This window comes from Diabrotica virgifera, chromosome 5 (genome assembly GCF_917563875.1).
Source record: "Diabrotica virgifera virgifera chromosome 5, PGI_DIABVI_V3a".
NCBI classification, from domain to species: Eukaryota; Metazoa; Arthropoda; class Insecta; order Coleoptera; family Chrysomelidae; genus Diabrotica; species Diabrotica virgifera.
The window spans coordinates 54926997-54951266 of record NC_065447.1 but is presented as its reverse complement, the minus strand read 5'-3'; the positions used below and the strand labels follow the sequence as shown (position 1 = coordinate 54951266).

Here is a 24270-nt window from a genome sequence, read left to right as displayed (position 1 = left end):
TTGTTCAGCTTGGCATTCTTAACTATCTGACCATTTAATCTTTACCGGTATTTGTGATAATAAATATGAACCTATTAGATACCTACTTATTTTTTTTTACTTTCGCATCTTCTACTTTTTTCCTATTATAGTTATTTTTCAGTACGTCTTTTCACTTCTTTCATATTCTCCTATTATTTCGCTAATCACTTACATATATTTATATTTAATTTGTTTCTTATAGATCACCATATAATATATTTCCTCTTTGAATTTTATTGCTTCCATGGTCATGCATTTTGTTTTGTTTCGGTTGCATTACTCCTTACTCCTGAACGTAATGCAACGCCTCAATACATGCTGTCATGAATTTGTCCTTAAGATCAATTTGAAAGGCATCAAGTCACTAAGTACAAGGTTATCACTAAATCAGTAGTTTCAGACATCTAATTGGTAATTAAATGTTTTAATTTAGAGAGTTTCTTCTTTTTCTATTGCCCGAATGTCGTATATTGGTGATAATAGTTTTGTTTGTGACAGCTCAAAATTGATCAACGTAGGTCTTATGGTTTCGCCCTCGGATAATTCGAAGCAAGAATTTTCTTCTTCGGCCTAGACCCATTCAACGAGAGATTTTGCTTAGTATAATGAGATATATACCTAAGGTTATACTTATCTTGACGTCTCTTCACATATGATACTTCCAATCTACTAAACAACAATATAATATAGGCCAACGCTCACCATAAAGGCAAATACACGGAAAGAACCTAAAAATAGAAAGGGAGTCAGACAGCGAGACCCAATGTTACCTCAACTATTTAATATGATACTGGAACATAATGTGTTTAAAAACCAAGACTGGAATATAAAGGGAATAAAAATAGACAAGGAATATTTAAACAATTCAAACAACTTACATTTCGTCGATAATAGAGTAATAAAAACTGAAGATCAAGGACTGACAAAAGAGATAGTTTAGGAAAGCAACAAAAATCATTGGTTTAAATATCAATGGAGGAATAACAAAGATTTAGTACAAAACCAAAAAATATATAACTGATAAATAAATATACTCGTATATAAATATCTCGAGCATGAAATCAAGATAGAAAAAGATAATCAACTACCTGAATTAAATGGAAAAACTTTAAAAGTTAACTTCCTATACGTGTGAAAAGAAAGGTGATCAATGCTGGTATACACCAGGGAAATAAGGCAAAAATATACCATGTTCGGGACACTTGAGCAGCCAGGTTGCAAATGGGTTTTTTGGGTACTATATACATAATACATTATAAATACAAAAATGCCCGTCACAGTTTGGACGAGAAATTTAGTTATTAACAAATAAGGGTCAAAAATGAGAGTTTTTTCGTTTGAATCGCTACAGGTAAAAATCGGGTAATTAAATGTCTTATTTATAATATTTTTCTTTTAGTAGATGAGCCTAGGTTTAAAATAGCGTTTTTTGAATTTTGGTCCGATTATTTGTTGCTTCGGATATTGCAAAATAAAACTAAAATTTTGAAAATAAAAAATTTGCTATAACTTTTGCGAAAATGAATTTAGGACTTTCATGTTGCATGAAAAGTTGAGTCAAACAGTCCATACAATGCACAAAAAATTTTAAGACGACAAAGAGCTTTTTTTCGCAATGTTATTGTTCAGAAAATAATAATGATATAGCAATTCTGTGAAAACGACATGAAAGAAAAATAGTCATATTTCCAAGGCATTTAAAAAAATCATTAAAAAATCATTTTTATCACTCAGAAAACATTTTACTAAAATAGAGTCATTTTTGGCTTATAAACAATTTGAATAACTTTGTTAATATTGACTGCAGGCTAAAACTACAATAGAATTTGAAAAACTGGTATTTTTTGTACGAATTTTCAACGAAAAACTTTTCGCCTAGGTTAATTACGGTCAAAGTTAGCCACTTTTTTTATTTAATTGACGGATACTTTGTTTATAACAATTAAGCAACCTAACTAGAGCCATTTTGCAGTTGAAGATATATAGGTTATGTGTAAAAGTTTGAGTAAACTTTGAACCTCAACAGAGTGGTTAATAAAGCTTTAAAAATGGCGTCCGAATGGAATTAATTCGTGGTCGGTGGAGGGGAATTACTAAAATAGGTGCACTCAAAAAATGAAACTGATTCTGCAAACATATGCTGCGATTAATATCGCTGGAACTTGTTGATGGATTTTGATCATAATTTTTTTAATTTGTATGTACTCGTAGTCTTACAGAGTACGTTATGTACACACAACCCCACCTAACATTACAAAATGTTAGGGGGAACTCCCCTTATCACTCAGGGATATGAAAAATAGATCTACCGAAGACCTACCGAATATACATATATAATTTCATAAAAATCAATCATGCGGTCTCGGAGGAGTATGGAAACTAACACTGTAACAGGAGAATTTTATAGATGTAAATATATAGATGGCTATTGGTGATAGAAGAGTGAAAATAATTAAGGGTTGTATGTATTTTTTAATTCTACCTCATATAAAATTAAGGTAGATAATTTTGTCCAAAAAAAAATAAAAAAAATGTCAGGGGGGCAACCCCCTTATAACTTATGGGTATAAAAAATAGATTAAAACCTCTTCAACGTCCTACAGGATAAACGTGTAAAATTTTATAAAAATCGGCCAAGCCGTTTCGGAGTAGTATGGTAACTAACACTGTTACAGGAGAATTTGATGTATATAGAAATAACCGCGAACTAAATAATAAAAGTGGCTAACTTTGAACCTAATTAACCTAGGTAAAAAGTTTTTTCTGAAAATTCGTATAAAAATACCAGCTTTTGAAATCCTAAAGTAGATTTACTCTATAGTCCATATTAACAAAGTTATTCAAATTGTTTAGAAGCCAAAAATGATTCTATTTTACTAAACTTTTTTCGGAGTGATAAAAACGACTTTCTAATGATTTTTTTCAATACTTTAAAAATATAACTATTATTCTTGCATGTGGTTTCCACAGAATTGCTATTTCATTATTATTTTCTGAACAATAACATTGCGAAAAAAAGCTCTTTGCGATTAACAAATTGAATAAAATTTAAACTAATTGACGAATCGTCTTAAAAAATTTTTTGTGCATTGTATGGACTGTTTGACTCAACTTTTCATGCAATATGAAAGTCCTAAATTCATTTCCGCAACAGCTATAGCAAATTTTTTTATTTTTGAAATTTTAGTTTTTACAGCAATATCAAAGTCTTAAGGCCATTTTCGCAAAATTTATAGCACATTTTTATTTTTGAAATTTTAGTCTTATTTTGCACTTTCCGAAACAAAAAAGGATTGGAACAAAATTCAAAAAGTGCCATTCTAAACCTTGGCTCATCTACAAAAAGAAGAATATTATAAATAAGATATTTAATTGCCCTATTTTTACCTGTAGCGATTTAAACGCAAAAACTGCCATTTTGACCCTTATTTGTTAATAACTAAGTTTCTCGTCCGAACTGTGACGGGCATTTTTGTATTTATAATGTATTAGGTATATAGCACCCAAAAAATCCATTTGCAACCTGGCTGCTCAAGTGTCCCGACAAAAACCTTATTTCTCTGGACTACTAATATAGGGGGCAGATACGCCCATCCAACATATATCAAAGGCTTCACATGTAAATTAAGAGTAGCACATAGAGAGAGGCACAGGCGCCCATATAAAAATTTTCAGGGGGGGCCAAACGTGAAGATGTTGCACATTATATTTTGTGTACTCTGGATAACCATATATAGTTAACAGCACCCGAAAAGCCAGGGTGGGCCATGGCCCCCCCTGCCCATGGGTATGGGCGCCCATGGAGAGGCCAATCAATCATTTGGTGTGGAGACCGCGTGCACCTGAAAACAAGAGAAATGTGAGATGACTTGATAAGAGCAAATTGTGTTGGAAGTAAGAGTGTATGCTCATGTTGGGTAACTAGTGGACGACTGGGGGTGGATAATCATGATAGGACACCGACCACAAAATAATTTGATTTTTTAATGTACATAGTGTAAAATGTGTTTAAATGTTTTTATGATGGAAAATATACAGAATCTTACTAAATAATGATAAATGTCACTATACAAAATATCACTTTGGTGTTTATAGATTTATGCTTTTCTTTGGGACACTTTCAGTTACGTTTACGCCCACATTGTGGCTTAATATTATCGCAGTTAAACCGAAAATTAATTTTAGGTTGTTTCCTTGCCAATTCGTAAAAAGTATTTAGAGTAATGACTGCTGACCTACATTTTTGTTGATTTTGTTCTAATCGTACTAAAATTAAATACAAAAGAATAAGTAATAGGACTGTATACAGTTTATTTGGTATTAGAAGAGAGTGAGAAATCACTGTCAAAGGCCAGTCCTTAGATGTACCTACATTTTGAAAGGTTTTTATTAGTTGTTTCTTATTAGCTGTTCAAAATTTAGCCGTCCGTTGTCGGATATTTCTTAGACACAATAGTCTAAAGGTCTCTAGTTGAAAGGTCTCCAATTTATTTACGGTCGACGTTTTAAAAGTCTACGATTCAACTGCATGGCGAAGAGTCTACCAAACGTATCTAGCATTTTGATAAACGTAATCGAATTTCGAATTTTATTCGAGAATCATATTTCGATTTTTTCGAAATATTTTCTGGCATGTTCTTTTCTCTATCCTATTTTTAGATCAAGATTTAGGCAGCTATCGATCCAACATCCCTGGTACTTAAACTTGTGGACCTGTTCTAAAATGTGCTCGTCTATTGTACATACAAGGTTGAGGCACATTTTGGTTTTTTCGGATTGACATCACTTTGGTTTTCTAAATGTCTCTTTACCAATATTTTGCGACTAGTATGCGCTATAATAGGGATGTTCATTAATTTTTAAATATAGTTAAATTCAATAGATTACAAGGTATATAAAAACGTAACAATCATAAAACTGTTTAAAAATGTATATTTTTTAAGATAAATGAGTTCATAATGTTGATTTTCTTGGAGGCTAGAAAAACGGTACCCTGCAGCGAGGCTACGGTCTGTGACGTCAGCAGTCGTAACGTCTTTAATCGACGACTAGTTTTGTATACTTATTTACTCGGTGTATTTAAATGTGCGCAGTTTTTTACGTATTTAATTATTAAAAATAAAGCCAAATAAGTGGTGTTTTGTTCCTGGGTGTGTAAATACATCAAAAAACAGTTCTGACAAGATTTTTATTACCGTTCCAGCCAATTTAAAACAGAAAAAGAAATGGTTTGTTGCAGCTAGAACTTAAAATAACTAACTTAAAGAACTAACTTAATAAAATAAACATTATAGAAGTTTTCCAGAGACTTTCGGCCCTTGGTAATAATGTAATTGTTCTTTCTGCATTTACATTTTTCAAAAATACTTATTAGTTTTCTCAGGATTCGAAAAAAATTAATGAATTTAAATAGCATTGGACCAAGATTTTGCACCTACCCCCTTAAAGAGTTAATGAAAAAGTTTCGGGACCTCAAATTTGTATTCCTTAAACTGGGATATTCTTAAAAACGGGATTCTAATAATACATACAGTAAAAGTAAACCTTGAAATAACTACATGTGGATGTAGGTATGACTTTATATTATATTAAAATCATTAATAGTTGTGAAAAGATTGGTTGAAATGAAAATGTATAATACCCAAATTCAAAAATATTTTTTACCTTGGAACAGTTGTCAACTCTAAATACGAAACAAACGAAATAAGATCTAGAGTTGAAAAGGACATAGCAACATTTAACAACATGTATGAGAAATATTTTCACCCATTGCGACATAATATCTCTCCCACTAAAAATCCGGCTGCTAAAATGTTATTATTTCCGGTCTTGCTATATGGCGCAGAGGCCTGGACAATAATGGATATAATGAATATAATATAATGAATATAATTAATGAAAAAGCTAGAGGCATTCGAGATGTGGGTGTACCCACGTATCCTCAAAATATCCTGGGCGACCCACACCAACGTACAGGTATTGCGTCGAATGGGAAAACAAAAAGAAATCTCTTTTACAATTAAGAAACGAAATCTTAAATATTTCGGTCATATCATGAGGCATGATAAATATCGTATACTCCATCTGATAACGCAAGGTAAAATAGAGAGCAAACGCGGACCCGAAAGAAAAGACACTCATGACTTAAAAACTTACGCCAATGATTTGGACAAAAATCGATCGAGTTATTCAGAAACGCCTCAAATGAAATTAAAATTGCCATGATGATAGCCAACGTCCACAACGGACAAGGCACATGAAGAAGAATAAAAATATTTTTAATACACCTAACCAAGGTAAAGTAATAACCAGCCAATGTATGTATACAATATGCATGCGTACAATGCATGCATACAACTTTCTCTATTTTTTTTTGTGAAGTATTAAGCATTTATTTTTTTAGCTTAAAGAAGACATGGAAAATTATATGGAATATACACTCAGTAAAGCTGTGGTAGATTTATTTTTTTACAAGATGCCAATAAATCATACACCATTGTTACATCTACACTACAGTCGGTAGTTTATACGAATCGGCTTTCTGAAAACCTTCTTCCATTTTATTTGTTTATTTTTGTAAAACCCAAAATATGTCCTTAAAAACAGTCTATCCACTTTAAACTAAACAAATTCACTATAAAACTCCACTTTAACCCTGATAAAACAAGAAGAGAACAAAATAAAATGACCTGAAACATCAAACAGGTAAACAGTAACACTATGAGAATGGCGCGCGCTTGGGGTATGCAACTAGTGACGTCAGGCCAATAGAGAAGCGTTCTTGAAATTTAAAATAATGCTAGATTTCTAATAAAGATTTTTTATAGAAAGGCTTTTTCAATTTTGTTGAAATTTTGGACAATTATTCCTAGGGTGTTTCTTAATCGTATTACATGTTTGAAATTACTTTTTAATTTTTTGTGAACATCCCTATTGCAGAATTAAATGATAAACTAATTCTTTCAAGATAAAAATGACGGAATAAAATATTTCTTATGACGGAATAAAACTATGGGAAATTATATGAAATTATCTACCAATACTGTACAAATAGTTTACAAATAAGAAACAGTAATAAATTGGTTATTACCTATAGTATCCGCAAGATTCTTATCTTATCCGATTCTTATCAGATCCTTATCAGCAGGATAAGAAGGTTAAAACTCGTTTAAATGTAAATCGTTCTCAAAATACAAATTAAACGACTTATTTTGTTTTGTTATAGTCTAGTCGCCAACATAGGGGGTCCCGTGGGCACTTTTAGGTCGCCGCGATTTGATGGTGGTATTATAGGTTTTTTGTGCAACAAAATAAGTGATTTTGTGCCGATGTCTGCTTTTACCCTGGAGGTGACTAATTGACTTGGTGAAAAAACTGTATAGAAGAAAAGTTGCTTAGAATAAATTAGTTTATCCAATTCCGGACTTATTTTAAAGGTTTATTTTTTCACCCCCGAAACGGGGTGAAACTTACCCGCATAGTAAAAGCACACATCGGCACAATATCACTTTTTTTTGATATGTTAGCTACGTGCATGCCCAATTTCATGTCATTCCAGGTGTTTTTTTTAGAATTTAGAGCAAAAACCGTGAGTAAACGTACTGTAAACCATTATTTTTGCAATAATTTATTAATAACAAAGTCGGAACGTGGTTTAAGCTATCACGACTAGTGACAATCGATTTTGCGTATAAAAATACTATGAAAAACACTACAAACTTACTGTAGATAACGCAGTTCGAGCTTTTCGGCGAATAAACAATTATTTTGTTATTAACAAAATAAGAACACATTTTGAGTAATCGCGACTAGTCGCATTCGATTCAGCGACCAAAAATACACCAGAGAAGACCTTAACACTATCAATTTATTTACAGGGCTTCTAATAATTCCTGAAAAACACCTAATTTTACCATAATTTGTTAATAACAATTAAACGCACCACATTTGGGCTTCCAGACCACCTCCATTGGATTCAGCGACCCAAAAAACCTATAATACCACCATCAAATCGCGGCGACCTAAAAGTGCCCACGGGACCCCCTATGTTGCGACTAGACTATTAGTTGATAATAGAAAAATTCTAGCAATTTAATTTATCTGCCCCTTCATAAGAACAATAATTCATAATAGTAGACTAGTAGACTAAAGCAGACTTTAAAACTATATTGTCAATTATTTTGGAGGTGCGGTCTTGGGACGGCTTTATTGGAGGATAGTTCATTTAATTACATAAAATGATCTTGCAAATGCCTGTAAAAAATCATAGCATGTGAGGAAGCGAGCATGTCATGTTAACACCATGTTAAGAAGGCCAGCATGTCATGTTAATAGCATGTTAAGAAGGCAACCATAAAATAAACGTGTTCCACAAAAAAATAGTAGATATATAATAAAAATAGTTTCAGAGCCGTATTAAGCTGCTAAGATCTCGTCAAATGTGTTTACAATTCTGTTAGAATAAATATATCGTAGGTTTGATGTAAATACCCATTATTGTAGGTACGTTTATTAGTTGAATAGCATAGGGAAAGTTCATTACGAGAACACGGCATATAGTACAGACATAAAAACAGTGGTGTGTTTAATGTCATCTAAGTCATAAACTTTTATGTCTAAGTTATATGCTTCTAACAAAGAATTTATCGTTGGCGCGTTTGGTGTTTGCATAGTCGGTTCGCTAAACTCAGACACAACTGGCTAGTGATTTTAGTAGGTTTTTTTTGTTTTTGTCCAATTTTAAATATTGTTTCCTGCAATTATTGTATATCTATTAATTTTAGTTTGAAAGGTTATTCAATTCTCTATTTAGTAATACAAACGTTACCACAATTATTTATACAGTATTTCAAAAAAAATGTATTCAATTAATTGACACAAAAAGAAGAATGTATGTACCTAATTTATTTAATTCAAAATATGTTTTACTGCCGTCAGGAAACAAAAAAAAAATATTTATTTAACAGATAAATAATGTTTTTCAATAAATTAAATGTTCAAACTGCCAAGAAGGAGATGGGTGGCGGCTTAAACATTGAATTAAGCTAAAAGCAATGTTTTTTATTAAAAACATTTTTTCTGTTTTCTGGCAGTAGTAAAATGTATTTTGAATTAAATCAAAATTACCTACCTTTTAACGCCTTTTTACGTGGTCCAAAGATTTCAAGATCACAAGGCAGTAAATCGGGACCAAATAGTGTCCTCTATTTCTCTCATTTTAAATTTTCTTTTACTAATTTACAACATGGACCGAGCATTGCTGTGAAGAAGAATAACACTACAAAAAAGCTTTCTTCTTCCTTGGAAGTTTCGTCTTATTGCTTGATATAGCTTGTTTAAAGTTTGATTATACAGGTTTGCGTTGATATACACTCTAGCTAGATTCTGTAAGCTCATGGTTCATCATGGTTGAAAAAAAAAAGATGTTTTTACCTCACGTTGATTACATTTGAATGATTGTATGAGTATAATTGTACATACAGGGTGGGCTATAGAAAAGAGTCCACCTCGATATTTGGCAGTATTTATTAGATTTTAAGGAAATGACGAAAGAGGTCGATTTTTGATCTCAGTGGGACACATTTTTACGGTACATACATCTGTCATTTGTCAACCCCCTCTCTTCCATTTTCCCGTGCTAGCTCATTTGAAAGGTTATTCAATTCTCTATTCAGTAATATAAACATTAACATAATTAAGTATTAATACAGGGTATCCAAGAAAAGATATTTTAATTAAATTATTTGACACAAAAAGAAGAATGTACCTATGTAATTTATTTAATTCAAAATACATTCTACTACTGTCACAGAACAGAAACAAAATGTTTTTTGATAAATAAACATTGCTTTTCGCTTAATTTCAATGTTCAAACTGCCACCTATCCGCCTCTTGGTAGGTTGACTATTGAATTTAAGCAACAAACAATGTTTATTTATCAAATAAACATTTATTTTCTGTTTTCTGTCAGCAGTAGAATGTATTTTGAGTTAAATAAATTACATACATTCTTCTTTTTGTCTCAATTAATTTAATTCAAAATAATTTTTCTTGGACACTTTGTATAAATAATTATGTCAATGTTAATATTACAGAATAGAGAATTTAATAATCTTTCAAATGAGCTAGCACACGACCCATGTTCCCTATTTAAAAATAAGGGATGGGGGAAGGAAGGGGTGTATAATAATTATTTAAAAATAAACTTAATTCAACATTGTTCTCTCATACAAAAAATTATATAAATAATATCTTAAAAATAAAAATTAAATCCCGTTTAATTGTTGAATTTATATAAAGTGTGGAAAGAAAAATAGGTAGTGCCTGGATATAAATATGCTAGATACCTACTGTATCCATCACTTTCGCTCTTAACATTCCAGTCCTGATTTATAGTTCAATGTCCAACAATGTAAACTATTACAAAATCTAAAACGTGATATAAATAAAAGAAAAGATACGCGGCTCATGATTTAAAGACACAGAAATTAGAAATCTTTTTATAACTTCTCATTAATCACATGATAAGAAACTTTTATAGTTTAAAATGGTATGTTTGGTCTGTAAGTCTGTATATATTATTTCATTATATACAGGGTTGCCCACTGAAAAGAACAGTCCACCCTGATATATGCGGGGCCGTCATTCGAATTTGTGAAAATTCTAAAATAGATCGATTTTTTTCCAAATAGGATATCTTTTAACTATATAGATATACAGTGAGGACGTTTAGGTTGGAATAAATTAATTTTCTCGAGAATTGGCAATTCTGGAGATAAATCCCAAAACAGGTCGATTTTTTTTAAATTATAATTTTTCGGCATATACAGGGTGTTAGCAAATAAGTATGACAAACTTTAAGGGATAATTCTACATGAAAAAGTAATGACAGTTTGCTCTATAATCGTATGTCCGCAAATGCTTCGTTTCCGTGATACGGGGTGTTGAAATTTTTATTTCAAACTTGGAATTTTTTTATTGCTCCAAGACTGTTTGAGCTATGGAAATTTAATTTGTTGGGTTTTAAGTGGTAGTTATTGCGCATTTTTTGACATAAAAATAATAATTTTGTATTCATCATTGGCGTTCCTACGGGTAATGGTCTGATTTTTTTAAAGTAAAAATAGTACTCCACTGAGATATGTCAAATTAAAAATCATTTTTGAATTTCTGGTTCAATTTACTACAAAAAATCTTTCTTGTCTTTTTTTTCATATGCATCTTAACGTTTAAACTGAGGAAATATGGGACAAAAAACAGGTTTTTTTACGTGCGGACTCTTAGTCCGCACGTAAACAATTACATATGTTTTAAAACTAGAAGCGAGCCCAAAGGTTAATCAATTAAATTTTCTTTATAAATTTTGAAAGAACACAATATTTGAAACACTTTAAAAATCAATTTTATTAAAAAAAAAATAAAAAATATGAAAAAAAAAAATTTTAAGAAACGCTTTTCTTTAGTTACGAATTAACACATCCGTCAAAGAAAAGCGTGGCGCGTGTTCATCGAATAAACGGTTTTCGCCCGACGCTTTTCTTTAACGAATGTGTTACATTTTTTCAATTTTTTTTTTATTTTTTGCTTTTTAGTTGATTTTTTTATAATATTTTTAATTTTAGTCACTCGTAACTAAAGAAAAGCGTTTCGTAAAAAAAATTTTTTTCATATTTTTTTATTTTTTACTTTTTAGTCTTACACTTTTCAAAATTAAAATATATCGTCATGTTTATTAAAATATGTATAAAACATATGATGATGATGTACTAACATGAAAAGTAGTCGAAATCGGCAAAAAATTTGAAATTTTATTGTTTATTAATGAAGCATAACGTAAACAATTAACGTAAAAAGTGAAATTATGTATTGTTCATATCATTAGCTATACAATCCGTAAAAGTTTCAAGTTTTTACATTGTAAAAAACAAGAGAATTTAAGCGTTTTCCATTAAAATCGTTTTTTATTTAAACAATTAATAAACATGAAAAAAAATTTTTATTGACTATTCGTGTATTGTTCCCGCGAATGCGTATGTCTGCAAATTTTCATTCATTTGCATTGAAGAAAAGGCAGTCAAATTACCGTCTAATTTGACGCAAACTATTGAACTAAATAAAAGCGTTTAAAAAACATACATATGTACAAAAAAAGTGTGTCACCTTAAGTAAAGTATCTTGTTGCTATTCTTACGTCTTAACGTAATTTTCTAAGGATGGTCACCATCCTTAAGGTTACAAAAATGACAGGATCCTTAAAATGATTACAAAACAAAGAACTTCCTTTGTCCTGTTTACCGAAGATTCCAGTAGTTGCGTAGGCAGGAAGAGTCCTCGTGAAAAAGTTTATAACCTTTTCTAGATTTTGCGTGCTCGCTTGGTATCGATTCGAAAATACAGAGTATTCCGTGTAGTTTGTTTATATGTGGCGCTCCGCTTAGACTCGGAGGCACCTTAGCGCGAAATCGATATAATTAAAAATTTAAAATATCGGGGTTACTTACCAATGTCATAAGTCGTAAGAACGTTTATAAATAAATTGTTGCCCAATTAAAGCCTCAGACAATATAATTTACATCATGTTTGGTAAGTAGTACACAACTGTAAGAAAAATTCAAACAAAAAAAATTACCAAGTAGTATATAAAAATTATATTAATAGATTTAAAATCTAAACTATTATTTTGATATTATACTAACTTTTTTAATTAAATATTCAATTTAATCCTCAAAAAATAACTTCAAAGATAATACGTTTCGAAAAGATTATCCTCATTTATTTTACTTTAAAGTATTTTTAACGTATATTTGTATGTATTTCACGAAACCTGTTGATAAAAACATAAAATTTACAATCTAAGTTTAATTACACAATAATTGTTAATTGAACCAGTAATTATTCACTTCACGAAGCTATTAGTGGCTGTTACTTTACCTATTATTTTCTCTTTCTAGCATTTACTTCTTTTGGGTTCTAAACATTTATATCAGATCTGCAGATAAATTTTAGCGTTAATCTCCTTCCGTAAATCCTTTGAATAATGGTCCTTATAACTATTTTTTTATTGACTTATTCTTTACTGATTATAGATATTTAACTTTTTGTTTTAATTTCATCTCAATTCTTGTCTTCCTGTAACTTTCCAGATCTGGTTTATATAATTCAGGGTTGGCAAAGCAATTTGTTTTTAGAATTTGATAATTTATCTATGTATCATCGATTATATCTGGTTTTAGTTTCTAGGTTTCTCTTTTTAGGTGTCTCTTTTCTGACAGATAAATATAAATGGGCCCAAAACTCCTGTGGCAGTAGTATAAGCAGCCTATTTATATTAGCTTTTTTTATCTGACTTCTGGGGGATCAGCCCGCTTTCTCTGTGTTTGATGTTCCCTTCCTTCACAGTTTCTTATCTGTTTTTGCTCGATTACTAATTAACCTCCATTTTTCCTCTTTTCTATTTTCCTTCTCCAGTTTGGAATGCTCATTGTTTTACTATCATCTCTAACATAGTTTTTCCATCTGCACTTCGGTCTCCTCTTGGTCTCATGTTTGTTAGTTTCCGATCTAACATTTTCTCGGTTGGTTTAACATCTCCCAAGACTTCAACTTTCGATTTCTATTTTCGAATTAATTTTTACCATTCTCTGTCGATGTAAAATTTTCCACTTTCGTGTTTCCAGTCAGTTGTATGTTGAACCAAGTCAGGCTTTGAGCTTGCTGGAGGTAATAATATGAATGGCCCTCTGGATTTAAAGTGTAGCTGGGAATTTTGCAAAGTTTGTAGGAGTTGAGGATCCAACAACGATTGCAACGATGAAGGTTGTGCAGTATGAGAGATGGTCAGTGGGTCGTTTTGAGATTATAATTGGATATTGCTCGATATAGAAACGGAAACCATAGGGTTGTCATTGGATGGTGGTTGCAGCGAATTCCTAGATGCTAATTGTAGGATTCGGTATTCAGTGCATGCTGTATGACCAGGTTCCTTGCATTTATAACAGTTTGTGGCATCTGAAGAAATAAATATTCTGTAGGTGTTTCTCATCTTCGTGACTTACTAATATTGACTCTGAAATGACGGCATTATAACAGCTTATGAAGACATGAAGTCTGAAACTTTAGATATGGCTATACTCTGGAAGACTGGCGTTTGCCAGTTTTTTCTAATTCCTGAATTAAAATATCATGCTGAATTGTTGTGCTTAGGTACGTTAGATAAAATCGGCCTCTCGGATGGAACTACGTTTTGTAAGAAAATTTGCAGGACCCTTTTATTTAAATGTATCCATAGTTATTTATGAATTCATATACTATGTGCTTACTAGATAGGTAGATACATATTCTATTGTTGGATCAGCGCCTTGAGACGATCATGTTTTTGGTTGAACTTTGGTGCCGAATGAAATGAGGTAATCTGGTAGAAGAGTAGTGTCTAATGCACAAAAAACTATAGCTTGTTCTTTAGATGGAAACTGTTATTAAAAAGTGATATACGAGTAGCTTTGTGAAGCATTTTGCTGTAATGATTTTTGTTGTGATATGGGATGACTTATGACTTTTATTGTTGCTGTTGATTGGTTTGCTGCAATCATGCAACTTAGATATGTTACTGTGGTATTTTAAATAGGTACTATACTACAATCACAATAAAGATGCACTAGAAATAAAAAAACCAAGACACGTTAAATTTAACAAGCAGGACTCCCAAATCATGATTTAAAATATTTATACATTGTAAATCCCAAATCATGATTTACAAAGCTTATAAATTGTAAATCATGATTCAGGAGTGAGCCTCGTAACATAAAAGTGTCTTGGTTTATTTATTTCTAGTGCATCCTTATTGTGATTTTAGTATACCTAGGTTTTATATGTATATGACCACAGCCATAGACATGTAGTACCTAGACTGCGCGCTGCAATCTAAAATTGTTCACCCAGTGTGACAGAGAAAATTGACTGTAAACAGATTATACATCTTTTTCGAATCGACGGCTTTTACCTACTCGATGGTAGTAGGAAAGTCACGTGGTCGATAAACCCAAGGAGATTACCAAGGAGAGCTCGACAAAAGATGGGGAAATTTAATTTCCATCGAAAAGAGTAGAAAGAGATGCATACCCTGTTTACAGTCGTTTTTCCCTGTCGCACTGGGGAAACAATTTTAGATTGCAGCGCACAGTCTAGGTATTATATTATGTCTTAATTTATTTTCTCGAAAATGGACGATTTTGAAAAAAATCCCGAAACAGGTCAATTTTCATTTTTAAATTACGATTTTTTGGCATATATATCATACTAGTGACGTCACCCATCTGGGCGTGGTGACGTCATCGATGATTTTTTAAATAGAAATAGGGGTCGTGTGATAGCTCATTTGAAAAGTAATTTAATTCTCTATTCAGTAATATAAACATTTACATAATTATTTATACAGGATGTCAAAAAAAATGTTTTTTAATTAAATTTATTGACATAAAAGAATGCATGTAATTTATTTAGTCCAAAATACATGTTACTGCTCTCAGAAAACAAAAAAAAAATGTTTATTTGAAAAATAATCATTGCTTTTCGCTTAAATTAAATGTTCAAACTGTCAGGAGGAAGGTGGGTGGCGACTTTAATATTGAATTTAAGCAAAAAACTATATTTATTTGTCAAATAAACATCAGTTCCTGTTTTCTGATAGCAGTAAAATGTATTTTGAGGTAAATAAATTACACACATCGTTCTTTTTATTTCAATAAATTTAATTAAAAAAAATGTTTTTGGACCCCTTGTATAAATAATTATGTTAATGTTTATATTACTGAATAGAGAATTGAATTACCTTTCAAATGAGCTATCACACGACCCCTATTCTCATTTAAAAAATTATAGATGACGCTATCACGCCCAATGGGTGACGTCACTAGTATGATACATATGCCAAAAAGTCGCAATTTAAAAATAAAAATGGACCTGTTTCGGGATTTTTTCCAAAATCGTCCATTCTCGAGAAAATTAATTTATTTCAACCTTTACGTGCTCACTGTATATGCCAAGTATGTCATTTTTCTTAAAGAAATACATAACCGAAAAAGACCAAGTTATAAAATCTTCTCAGAATTTTTTAGAATAATCTTTTTTGAGAACGATTTCTAGAGTGGAAATCGAAACGTCAAACACCAAACACTAGTTAATTGAAAATTTAATTTTCATTACACCAATAATTGTGGCTCAAGCGCATGTAAACATAATCCTTAAAGGTCAAGGTGAAAGTTGCGTTCCTACCCGAAATAATGAAGAAATATTTAAAATTAAAATTTTAAAAATATCCTACCCTACATATTCTCCACAAATGATCACAATTTATCCAATTATCGCACTTGATAAGTCAAAACCGCCATGAAAACATTACGTTCCCAAGAAATAAGGCCAAATGGATATGGAAATAAGGACAACTCAACAAACTAAACGAGGATAACCTAGTTGCCCTATTATGGATTCCGAGCCGGCTGAGAAGAATGCCATAAAGTCGTGGAAAACTGTGATAAAAACAAGTATTTAATGGTCTTGGAAGTTAGTTATGAATAATTATGAAGTAAAGCAGCTTTAAAAATAGATTTCCGACTTCATTCACACTCCAAAAACAAATTAGATATCATAGTTGACCACGAGTGATTCAGCGATAGCTTTGCTTATACGATTGTATAAGTATTGTTAAGGGGACGAGGTATAGTTTAAAAATTTTGAAATTTTCGATTTGTTCTTATTATTTTAAATGAAAATAGATACCTTCAACAATACCGAAAATTTCAGATTGATTGATTCGCTTTGCAGCAGCTTTACGCCAGTGAGAAATGCGACTCCGCGATTCAAAATTTATTCTGATGTGCATCATTTTACGATTTTGCGGCCAAAAAGGAAATTAAAAATAAAAGTTGTCAAAACTTTAAATGCGTTTTTCTCAAAACTGCTTTTTTCAAAGGCGGTGGACATTGTAACTCAAAAACTACTTGACCAATGCACCTAAAATTTTGCTTATATATTCTTTAGACATTTCTTGAGGTAACGCTGTCGAGATATTGTTTGTTTTATGCTTATTTTTTGTTTACCAATAATAAATATGTTGATTTTCACCCTTTTTTACACGAAATTTCGTTTTGACTTCTGAGTGATACCAAAAACTCAAAAATTGTTAAAACTAAAAAAACTCGACAGCTTTACATTGATAAACTTATAAGCTAATAAAATATTTTTAGGGCAGTCAATGAGGTTATTTGGCTCCGAATTCCATCCTACTACATCGATTTACTTGATATTTTCACAATAAGTAGAGAATAGCTCAAGAAACAAAGTATACCCTATGTCGATGTGCACTAATATCTTAGAAGTGGTTCTCACCCCTTCTCGGGGGTGTAAAAATTTTTGGTTAAAATAACCACGGAAGTGGTTAGAGAACCTAATTCTAAGCAAAAACTGTTCAATATAATTTTTTTTTAACTCAATAATTTTTGAGTTATTCGTGGTTGAAAATTGGTCGTTTTCATTGAAAAATGACACGTTTTCGGGCGGTTTTTTGCGAATACCTTAAAATCTATGCATCTAACGAAAAAAACTATACAAAACATTTTTGTAGCTTTTAAAAAACAAAGAGATTCGTTCCTTCATATATCCTCTAGTTATATTACAAAAACAGATATGGTAGGTGAGAAGAGTTTTTTTTTTGGTGCATGCTGAAATCGGTGTATTCAACTTGAAATAAAACAGAAACGGTCGATTTTAGTTGTATAATGCTACCAATACCTTTTGTAGTGATTGAAAAGACCTTTAGAATGAGCCACATTAAATGTCGATTACATTCAAAGTAAGCGAGATATGCTGCAAAAAAAATTGATGACTAATGGAATTAAAAAAAAAATGTAAAGTACATTTAACCCCTCATCCATCAGAATTTAAATGCATCGTTTTCCTTTTACAATACTTTTTATTATAATGTTATTTCTATGGTCAAAAAGTTGGACGGGTTTAAAATGGATAGTTTTTGAAAAAAAAATTAGATCAAATTATAGAGCGCATTTTTAAATTTTAAATTAGGATTTTGTTGAGTAAAAATTTTGTTTTATGTTTCATTATTGTATCTCTTATCATTTTTAAGTTACATGTAGAAAAAGAACATTTTTAAGAAAATCTAAAAATGCGATCTATAAATTGATTTTATTTTTTTCAAAAACCATTCATTTTAAACCCGTCCAACTTTTTGAACCCGTCCATAATACTATAATAAAAGATATTGTAGAAGTAAAATGATGCATTAAAATTCTGGTGGATGAGAGGTTAAATATACTTCTCATTTTTTCTTAAAATACATTAATCATCAATTTTTTGCAGCATATCTCGCTTAGTTTAAAGGCAATATACCTTTAATATTGCTCATTTTAAAGATCTTTTTAAGCACTACAAAAGGTGTTGGTAATATCAACCTAAAATCGACCGTTTGTCTGTTATTTCAAGTTGAATACAACGATTTGAGCATGCACCAAAAAAACAAACTATTTTTACCTACCATATCTCTTTTTGTATTATAACTAAAAGATTTATAAAGGAACTAATCTCTTTGGTCTTTTATAAGCTACAAAAATGTTTTATATAGTTTTTTTAGTTAGATGCATAGTTTTTAAGATACTTGCAAAAAACCGTTCAAAAAGGTGTTATGTTTCAATGAAAATGACCAATTTTCAACCACGAATAACTCAAAAAATATTGAGTTGTCAAAAAACAAATATAGAACAGTTTTTGCTTACAATTAAATTCTCTAGCCACTTCCGTGGTTATTTTAACCAAGAAATTTTCTACCCCCGAGAAGGGGTGGGAACCACCCCCAAGATAAAAGCACACATCGGCATAGGGTAGACTTTGAATTAGGAGATAAGTAGAGGCTATTCCCAAAATTTCATTAAAACCCATGCAGTAGGATAGAATTCGGAGGTAATATCCTATTTTTGCTCCCATTGACTGGCGTATTTTGAAGTTTTTGTTTCACATCATCCAATGATGAGTTCTGATGTCCACCACAAAATCCATTATTTTTGAGGTGTCTGTAAAAATTTGCCACCGTTGGCTCATTTTTCAATATTTTGTCTTTAATTTTTTTAAAATGTTCTTTGAATTGTGCTAAATATTTAATTTAAAAATAAAATAATTTTACCGCAGTTTCAAAAAAATTCACAAAAATGAGCTAACAATTTTGATTTAAAACTAAGTAACTAAGATCTTTCTTTTTTTAGACATGCACATACTTTAAAATATTTATTTTATTTATGACTCGTTCAAATTTAATACCGACATAAATCCTTCTCCTCGTCAGTACAAAATACTTTCTGGACTGCGCATGCACTACAAGAACGGAAATTGTCTCCTCTTCTACACTTAATCTATTTCATTACGATTTAATCCATCCCAGATCATTTTCTATTTTTCATAGCATCTCCTTTTATTTTTGAGTTATTCGATATTAGATGGAGTTTCCAATAAGTTTTTTTGTTAATTGAAAGGAAGGTTTTTTCCGGCATTCTTTCGGTATTTAATTCGGTTTGCCATTTATCAATAATAGTTGGTGTCCTATCTGATTAGACGTTACTGCACATGGTTACTTTACCTTTGTGGGATTATTGTTAAGTTTCTTTATCGTATTCTAGACCTGCTTACTGCTATGACCCATATTCATTTTACAAACAAATCAATAAGTCAAATACTCTTATAATAAAACACTTAGTACCTACAAGAAGTATAGTAGGAAGACCGAGTAGGGGAAGGGAGGGCAAGATGGAAGGCTTAACTTTATGATGTGTAAAAAAATAAAGCAACGTAATACAAAACTTTCATTTTAATCATTCTTGAAAGATACCTTATACAGTTACAAAAGTTAGCCATTAAATATTATTAATAATAAGTAGAATTTTTTTATGAGTAATTGAAAAATAATGTCAAAAATTCCATCTTGCCCTTACCCTGAGGGCAGGATGGAAAGCTTGTTCGGGCAAGATGGAATGTAGAGGAAAGCACTACATTTTACAGTTTACATATATAAAACTGCCATCTTCTGTGTCGGTACACAATTCATGTGCCCAACCATTACATACAGGACATTGTACCCAACCCTCTGTGGGCGGTTCCACATAACGTTCACCGCATACACAGAACACATCATGTTGTGAAGACTGTTCTAAATGTTGTACAATATTTTTAACTTTTTCTGTTTTTGTCCCTTTTCCTTTACCTTTTCTTTTATTCTCGCAGGTTCCTATTTCCTTGCTTTTATTTTTGCCTAACTATTATCTTTCAACTTGCCCTAAGTTGCAATTTTCCATCTTGCCCATATGCCCCTTTCCAATAATAATATCAATATTTTAAAAATGCTCTATTATTTCTCTTATTTAAATATCAATTCAGATAACCTGTACCTAATAGATACTTTGTATAAATGCATAATAATAATATTATACACCTGGTTTAAATAATCGTATCACAAAAATTCAATAATTGCCTAATATTTAACTGCGAAAATAAGAAGGAAGCGTGTACACTCATTAGCTGACCTGAACTGATTGAGCCGTCGTTTGTAAATGGAAGAGGTTCGCCTGCATCTATGTGAGTGTGGATCCGGGCGCTTCATTGCGCAGTTCGGGTTTTATAGGTAATTTCCATCTTGCCCTATCCTTCCATCTTACCCTCCTTTCCCCTACATCACCATCAAAAGTTATTATGGATGTGAGATTAAATGGGAAAGGACACTTCATGGAAAAAACTGAAAAGCAGAAACCATGTCAAGGAAAAAGTTGTAAAGCCAGGCCATCAACGTGGTTGTCTAACATCTACTGTAACATTGTGTAAAAATTCTTTTATACAGTATCATAAAAAATAAACTTGTTTTTGTTAGATTTGAATGAAAATTTTGATTCTCATAACTTTTTTGAACTCATTCATACGTAATTGCAATTATGATTACACGAACGCCCAGTGTTCTATTTATAGATCGGGTCATAAGTGTTAAAATTTTGAAATTTGAAAAAAAATAATTTGGGCGGTAATGGGTTAATGGCATTTAACCCTTATACTGGTTAATTAATCATCTTATCTTTATTCATCATATTGTACACTTTACAATCAACAGTTTCCTAAAATCAAGTTGATAATAAAAAAAACGGCCAATAAAATATAAAATAGTGTAATATACAAGGTGTCTAGAAACTCTCCTGACAAACGAAGACCAGAGATTCCTCTTATAATTTTAAGACAATTTAACCCAATTCACCTAATCCGAAAATGCTTCTTAAGAGGCTACATTAGCGATCAACAGGTATCAACAAATGCGTTCCAAGATGTCGGTTCTAATTTTGAATATTTTGTCGAGATATTAGTCACACATATTCGTAATATAATAAGGAATGGCGGTACAGAGCCCAATTTCAGAAATATGTTAGTACGTGGAAATTACTCTATAACTAAATAAAATATTGAAAAAAGGAGCCTGTACCGCCATTAGGAAAGACAAAAAAAAACTTTCTTCAAATAAGCTTTTTTATCCCATGTCTAGATTTTGTGTAATCTTGGAACTACTAAAATTTTTTATTTCTAACAAGAAATCGAACATATTATAACTATAGTACATTGTTTACCGGGTAGGAAAAGCTTAACATTCCTGGACGACTGTGAAGATTGCTAAGTCGAGACGCAAGCCGAGACTTAGCAACACATAGTCCAGGAATGTGGCTTTTCCTACGAGGTAAACATACTATTTTTCCGCAAATCATTTAAAATTCGACAGATATTGATTGATTTAAAAAAACGCGATAATTTTATTCCCAAATAAATGGTGCTTTGAAATTCCTAATAAAATTACTTGGGTTACTATGGAAACGTATTGAGGTTGAATTGTCAAACTTGACGCTTATAAATTTAATTGCTGGTGTTCTCGAAAGTAAAATGATAAGTGATGATGAAATTTCCATTCCTGGGACTCCTCCAGAGCTGGTTGAGGCAGTGAATACTGCTTCATTAGAATTATTGCCAAAGAAATCAAGAGAAAAGTACGAAAATGCATACAGACGTTTTATGGATTATCGCATGAGTAAAAATATGTATTATCATTTATGTAGAACACTAACAACTGTACGGAAATATCATTTCCTTACAGTAAGGAAATGACATTTCCTTACAGTAAGGAAGTCCTGACTTTTTCTTCAAGAAATTTTGACAGGAATGTCAAAATTTCCTGGCGATTTGCGGAAAAATAACTAATTAGGCAACGTAGAGAAATTATCACTGTCATTTTGACAAACCTGCGTCAGATTTTCTCTAATCTGTTCTGTCATCTTTATCGATATCTGTTCAGTGCAGTAGTGTGTTAATTTAAGAATTCGTTATTGTTGTTTCATAGGAAAGTAGTGTTTATTGATAGTTAATTTATTATAAATTTGTTGTTGTATAAGTTGTTGGCCTCTTTGAAAGAATAGATTGTTGTTAATTGTGAGTTTTAGTTATATGTAGGTAGTTAAGTATATTTTACGTAAAAATATTTCGAATTCTAATGTGAGTATATAAAGTTTAAGGAGTATTTTTTATTCTAAAAATATTATCAATAGTTTAACAAAATGAAAAAAGTAAATCAAACGAAAAATAAAGTGAAACCTTCCAAGAAAAAGTCCATTAAAAACCGTGCCAAAATTATGCGAAAATCGAAATTTGTTTCGCTTCACAACAAAAAATGATTATTTATTATTGTTTTATTATTAGATATTTCATGCAAATACCTTTCTAAATACCTATCTTAACTCTTAACATAAAATTTTCACCCATTTTAGTTTATTTTTATAAATATCTATTTATTAATAATAAAATCGTTTACTATTACTTCCATTTAGCGCGACTATGATATTGTCAAAATATTAATCTTAGATAATGTCAAAGATTACCACTGTTGTCAAAGTTTATGATACTATCTCCCGAAGTTATATTTTGTTGCTACCTGTTGATAGCTACTGTTTACTCTTAAGGGAGCTTGTAATTAGTTTTTTTTTTAATATCTACAGACCACTTCAATGTAAAAAAAAACGAAAACGGTTACGCTTAAAATGAATAACAGTCATAGGCGTCCCTTTTGGGTAGGTCCACTGTTATTTTAACACATTCTTGTCTTTAATTTTCAGGCATTTATGGTACTATATGATATTATTAAATTGTGAGATATTCTAGTCCTAAAAGCTACTCTTGCTTTAAGTCGGTAGGATACACCGTTTTCTAGAAAAATCGATTTGAAAATTTTCCGTTCTTTGTCAACAAAGTTAAATTAATATTTGTTGCACTAGTTAGCGCTTTGAACTGTCAAACAGAAGTAAAACCTACGTTTTTAATTGTCAATTTGTCAGTTTGTGAAGTTTATTTCTTAGTTTTTTTTAGTTTTTGGCATTCAAACACAACAATTTCAATTCAGCAAAAATAGTTTTTACTATTGAGGAATACGCTGATATGCATTTAGTTTATAGCGAAATGAGGTGTAACGATCAAGCAGCGCAACGTAGATACGCTGAAATTTTTCCCAATCGCGAGCATCTCAGCATTCAACATTTTTCAGTGTATCTACGTTGCGCTGCTCGAGCGTTACATCTCATTTCGCTATAAACTAAATGCATATCAGCGTGTTCCTCATTAGTAAAACCCATTTTTTTCTATGGATGGTATACAATATGCAACTTCTCTTACTACTTACATACATTCAAAACGAACAATTCCTCACGCAGTGAGAAAGTCGGCCATTACAGTGAGAAATATTTTTTCTCACGGGTTCTCCTACGGTCTTCCATACTATGATCGCCGTTTCTATGGTAACATGCACAATACAAACACAATTTATGTTGTCAAATAAATGTGTTAAAGCAAAACCTACCAGGAATTACCTTTCAAAACTGTTCAAAAATAACTGTTAATTATAATTTGAAAAAATAAGGTATATAAATTTTCAGAATATTAAATACCTAGATGTATATGTATTTTATTTCAATTTATGCATATAATATACCTAAACGAACCTAAATTATTTAATTTTAAAGTTTGAACTCCTGACAAAACCGCATCCATAGAAAAAGTACAGTGTACAACACATGAGAAAATGACATATTTCTCCCTTGCTTGATTTGCGGCCCTCGCCTCGTGCCTCAGCTCGTGCCAACAAACTTCTGCGCTCGTGAGAAATATGTCTTTTTTCTCACTTGT

General features: G+C 31.3%; 1 protein-coding gene across 5 annotated transcripts in view; it reads left to right on the top strand.

Moving 5' to 3' along the window:
* LOC114339196 (perilipin-4) overlaps positions 1 to 24270 on the top strand; it is an 82952-nt gene that overhangs the window by 4301 nt on the left and 54381 nt on the right. The window contains exon 1 of one of the 5 annotated variants that reach the window (XM_050652532.1): positions 12457 to 12603. The exons of the other annotated variants lie outside the window; for them this stretch is intronic. Within the exon in view, the coding sequence (XP_050508489.1) occupies positions 12597 to 12603 (7 nt within the window). The 5' untranslated portion in view covers positions 12457 to 12596. Of the gene's footprint in view, positions 1 to 12456; positions 12604 to 24270 lie in introns of those variants that run through there. 5 annotated transcript variants of the gene reach the window in all.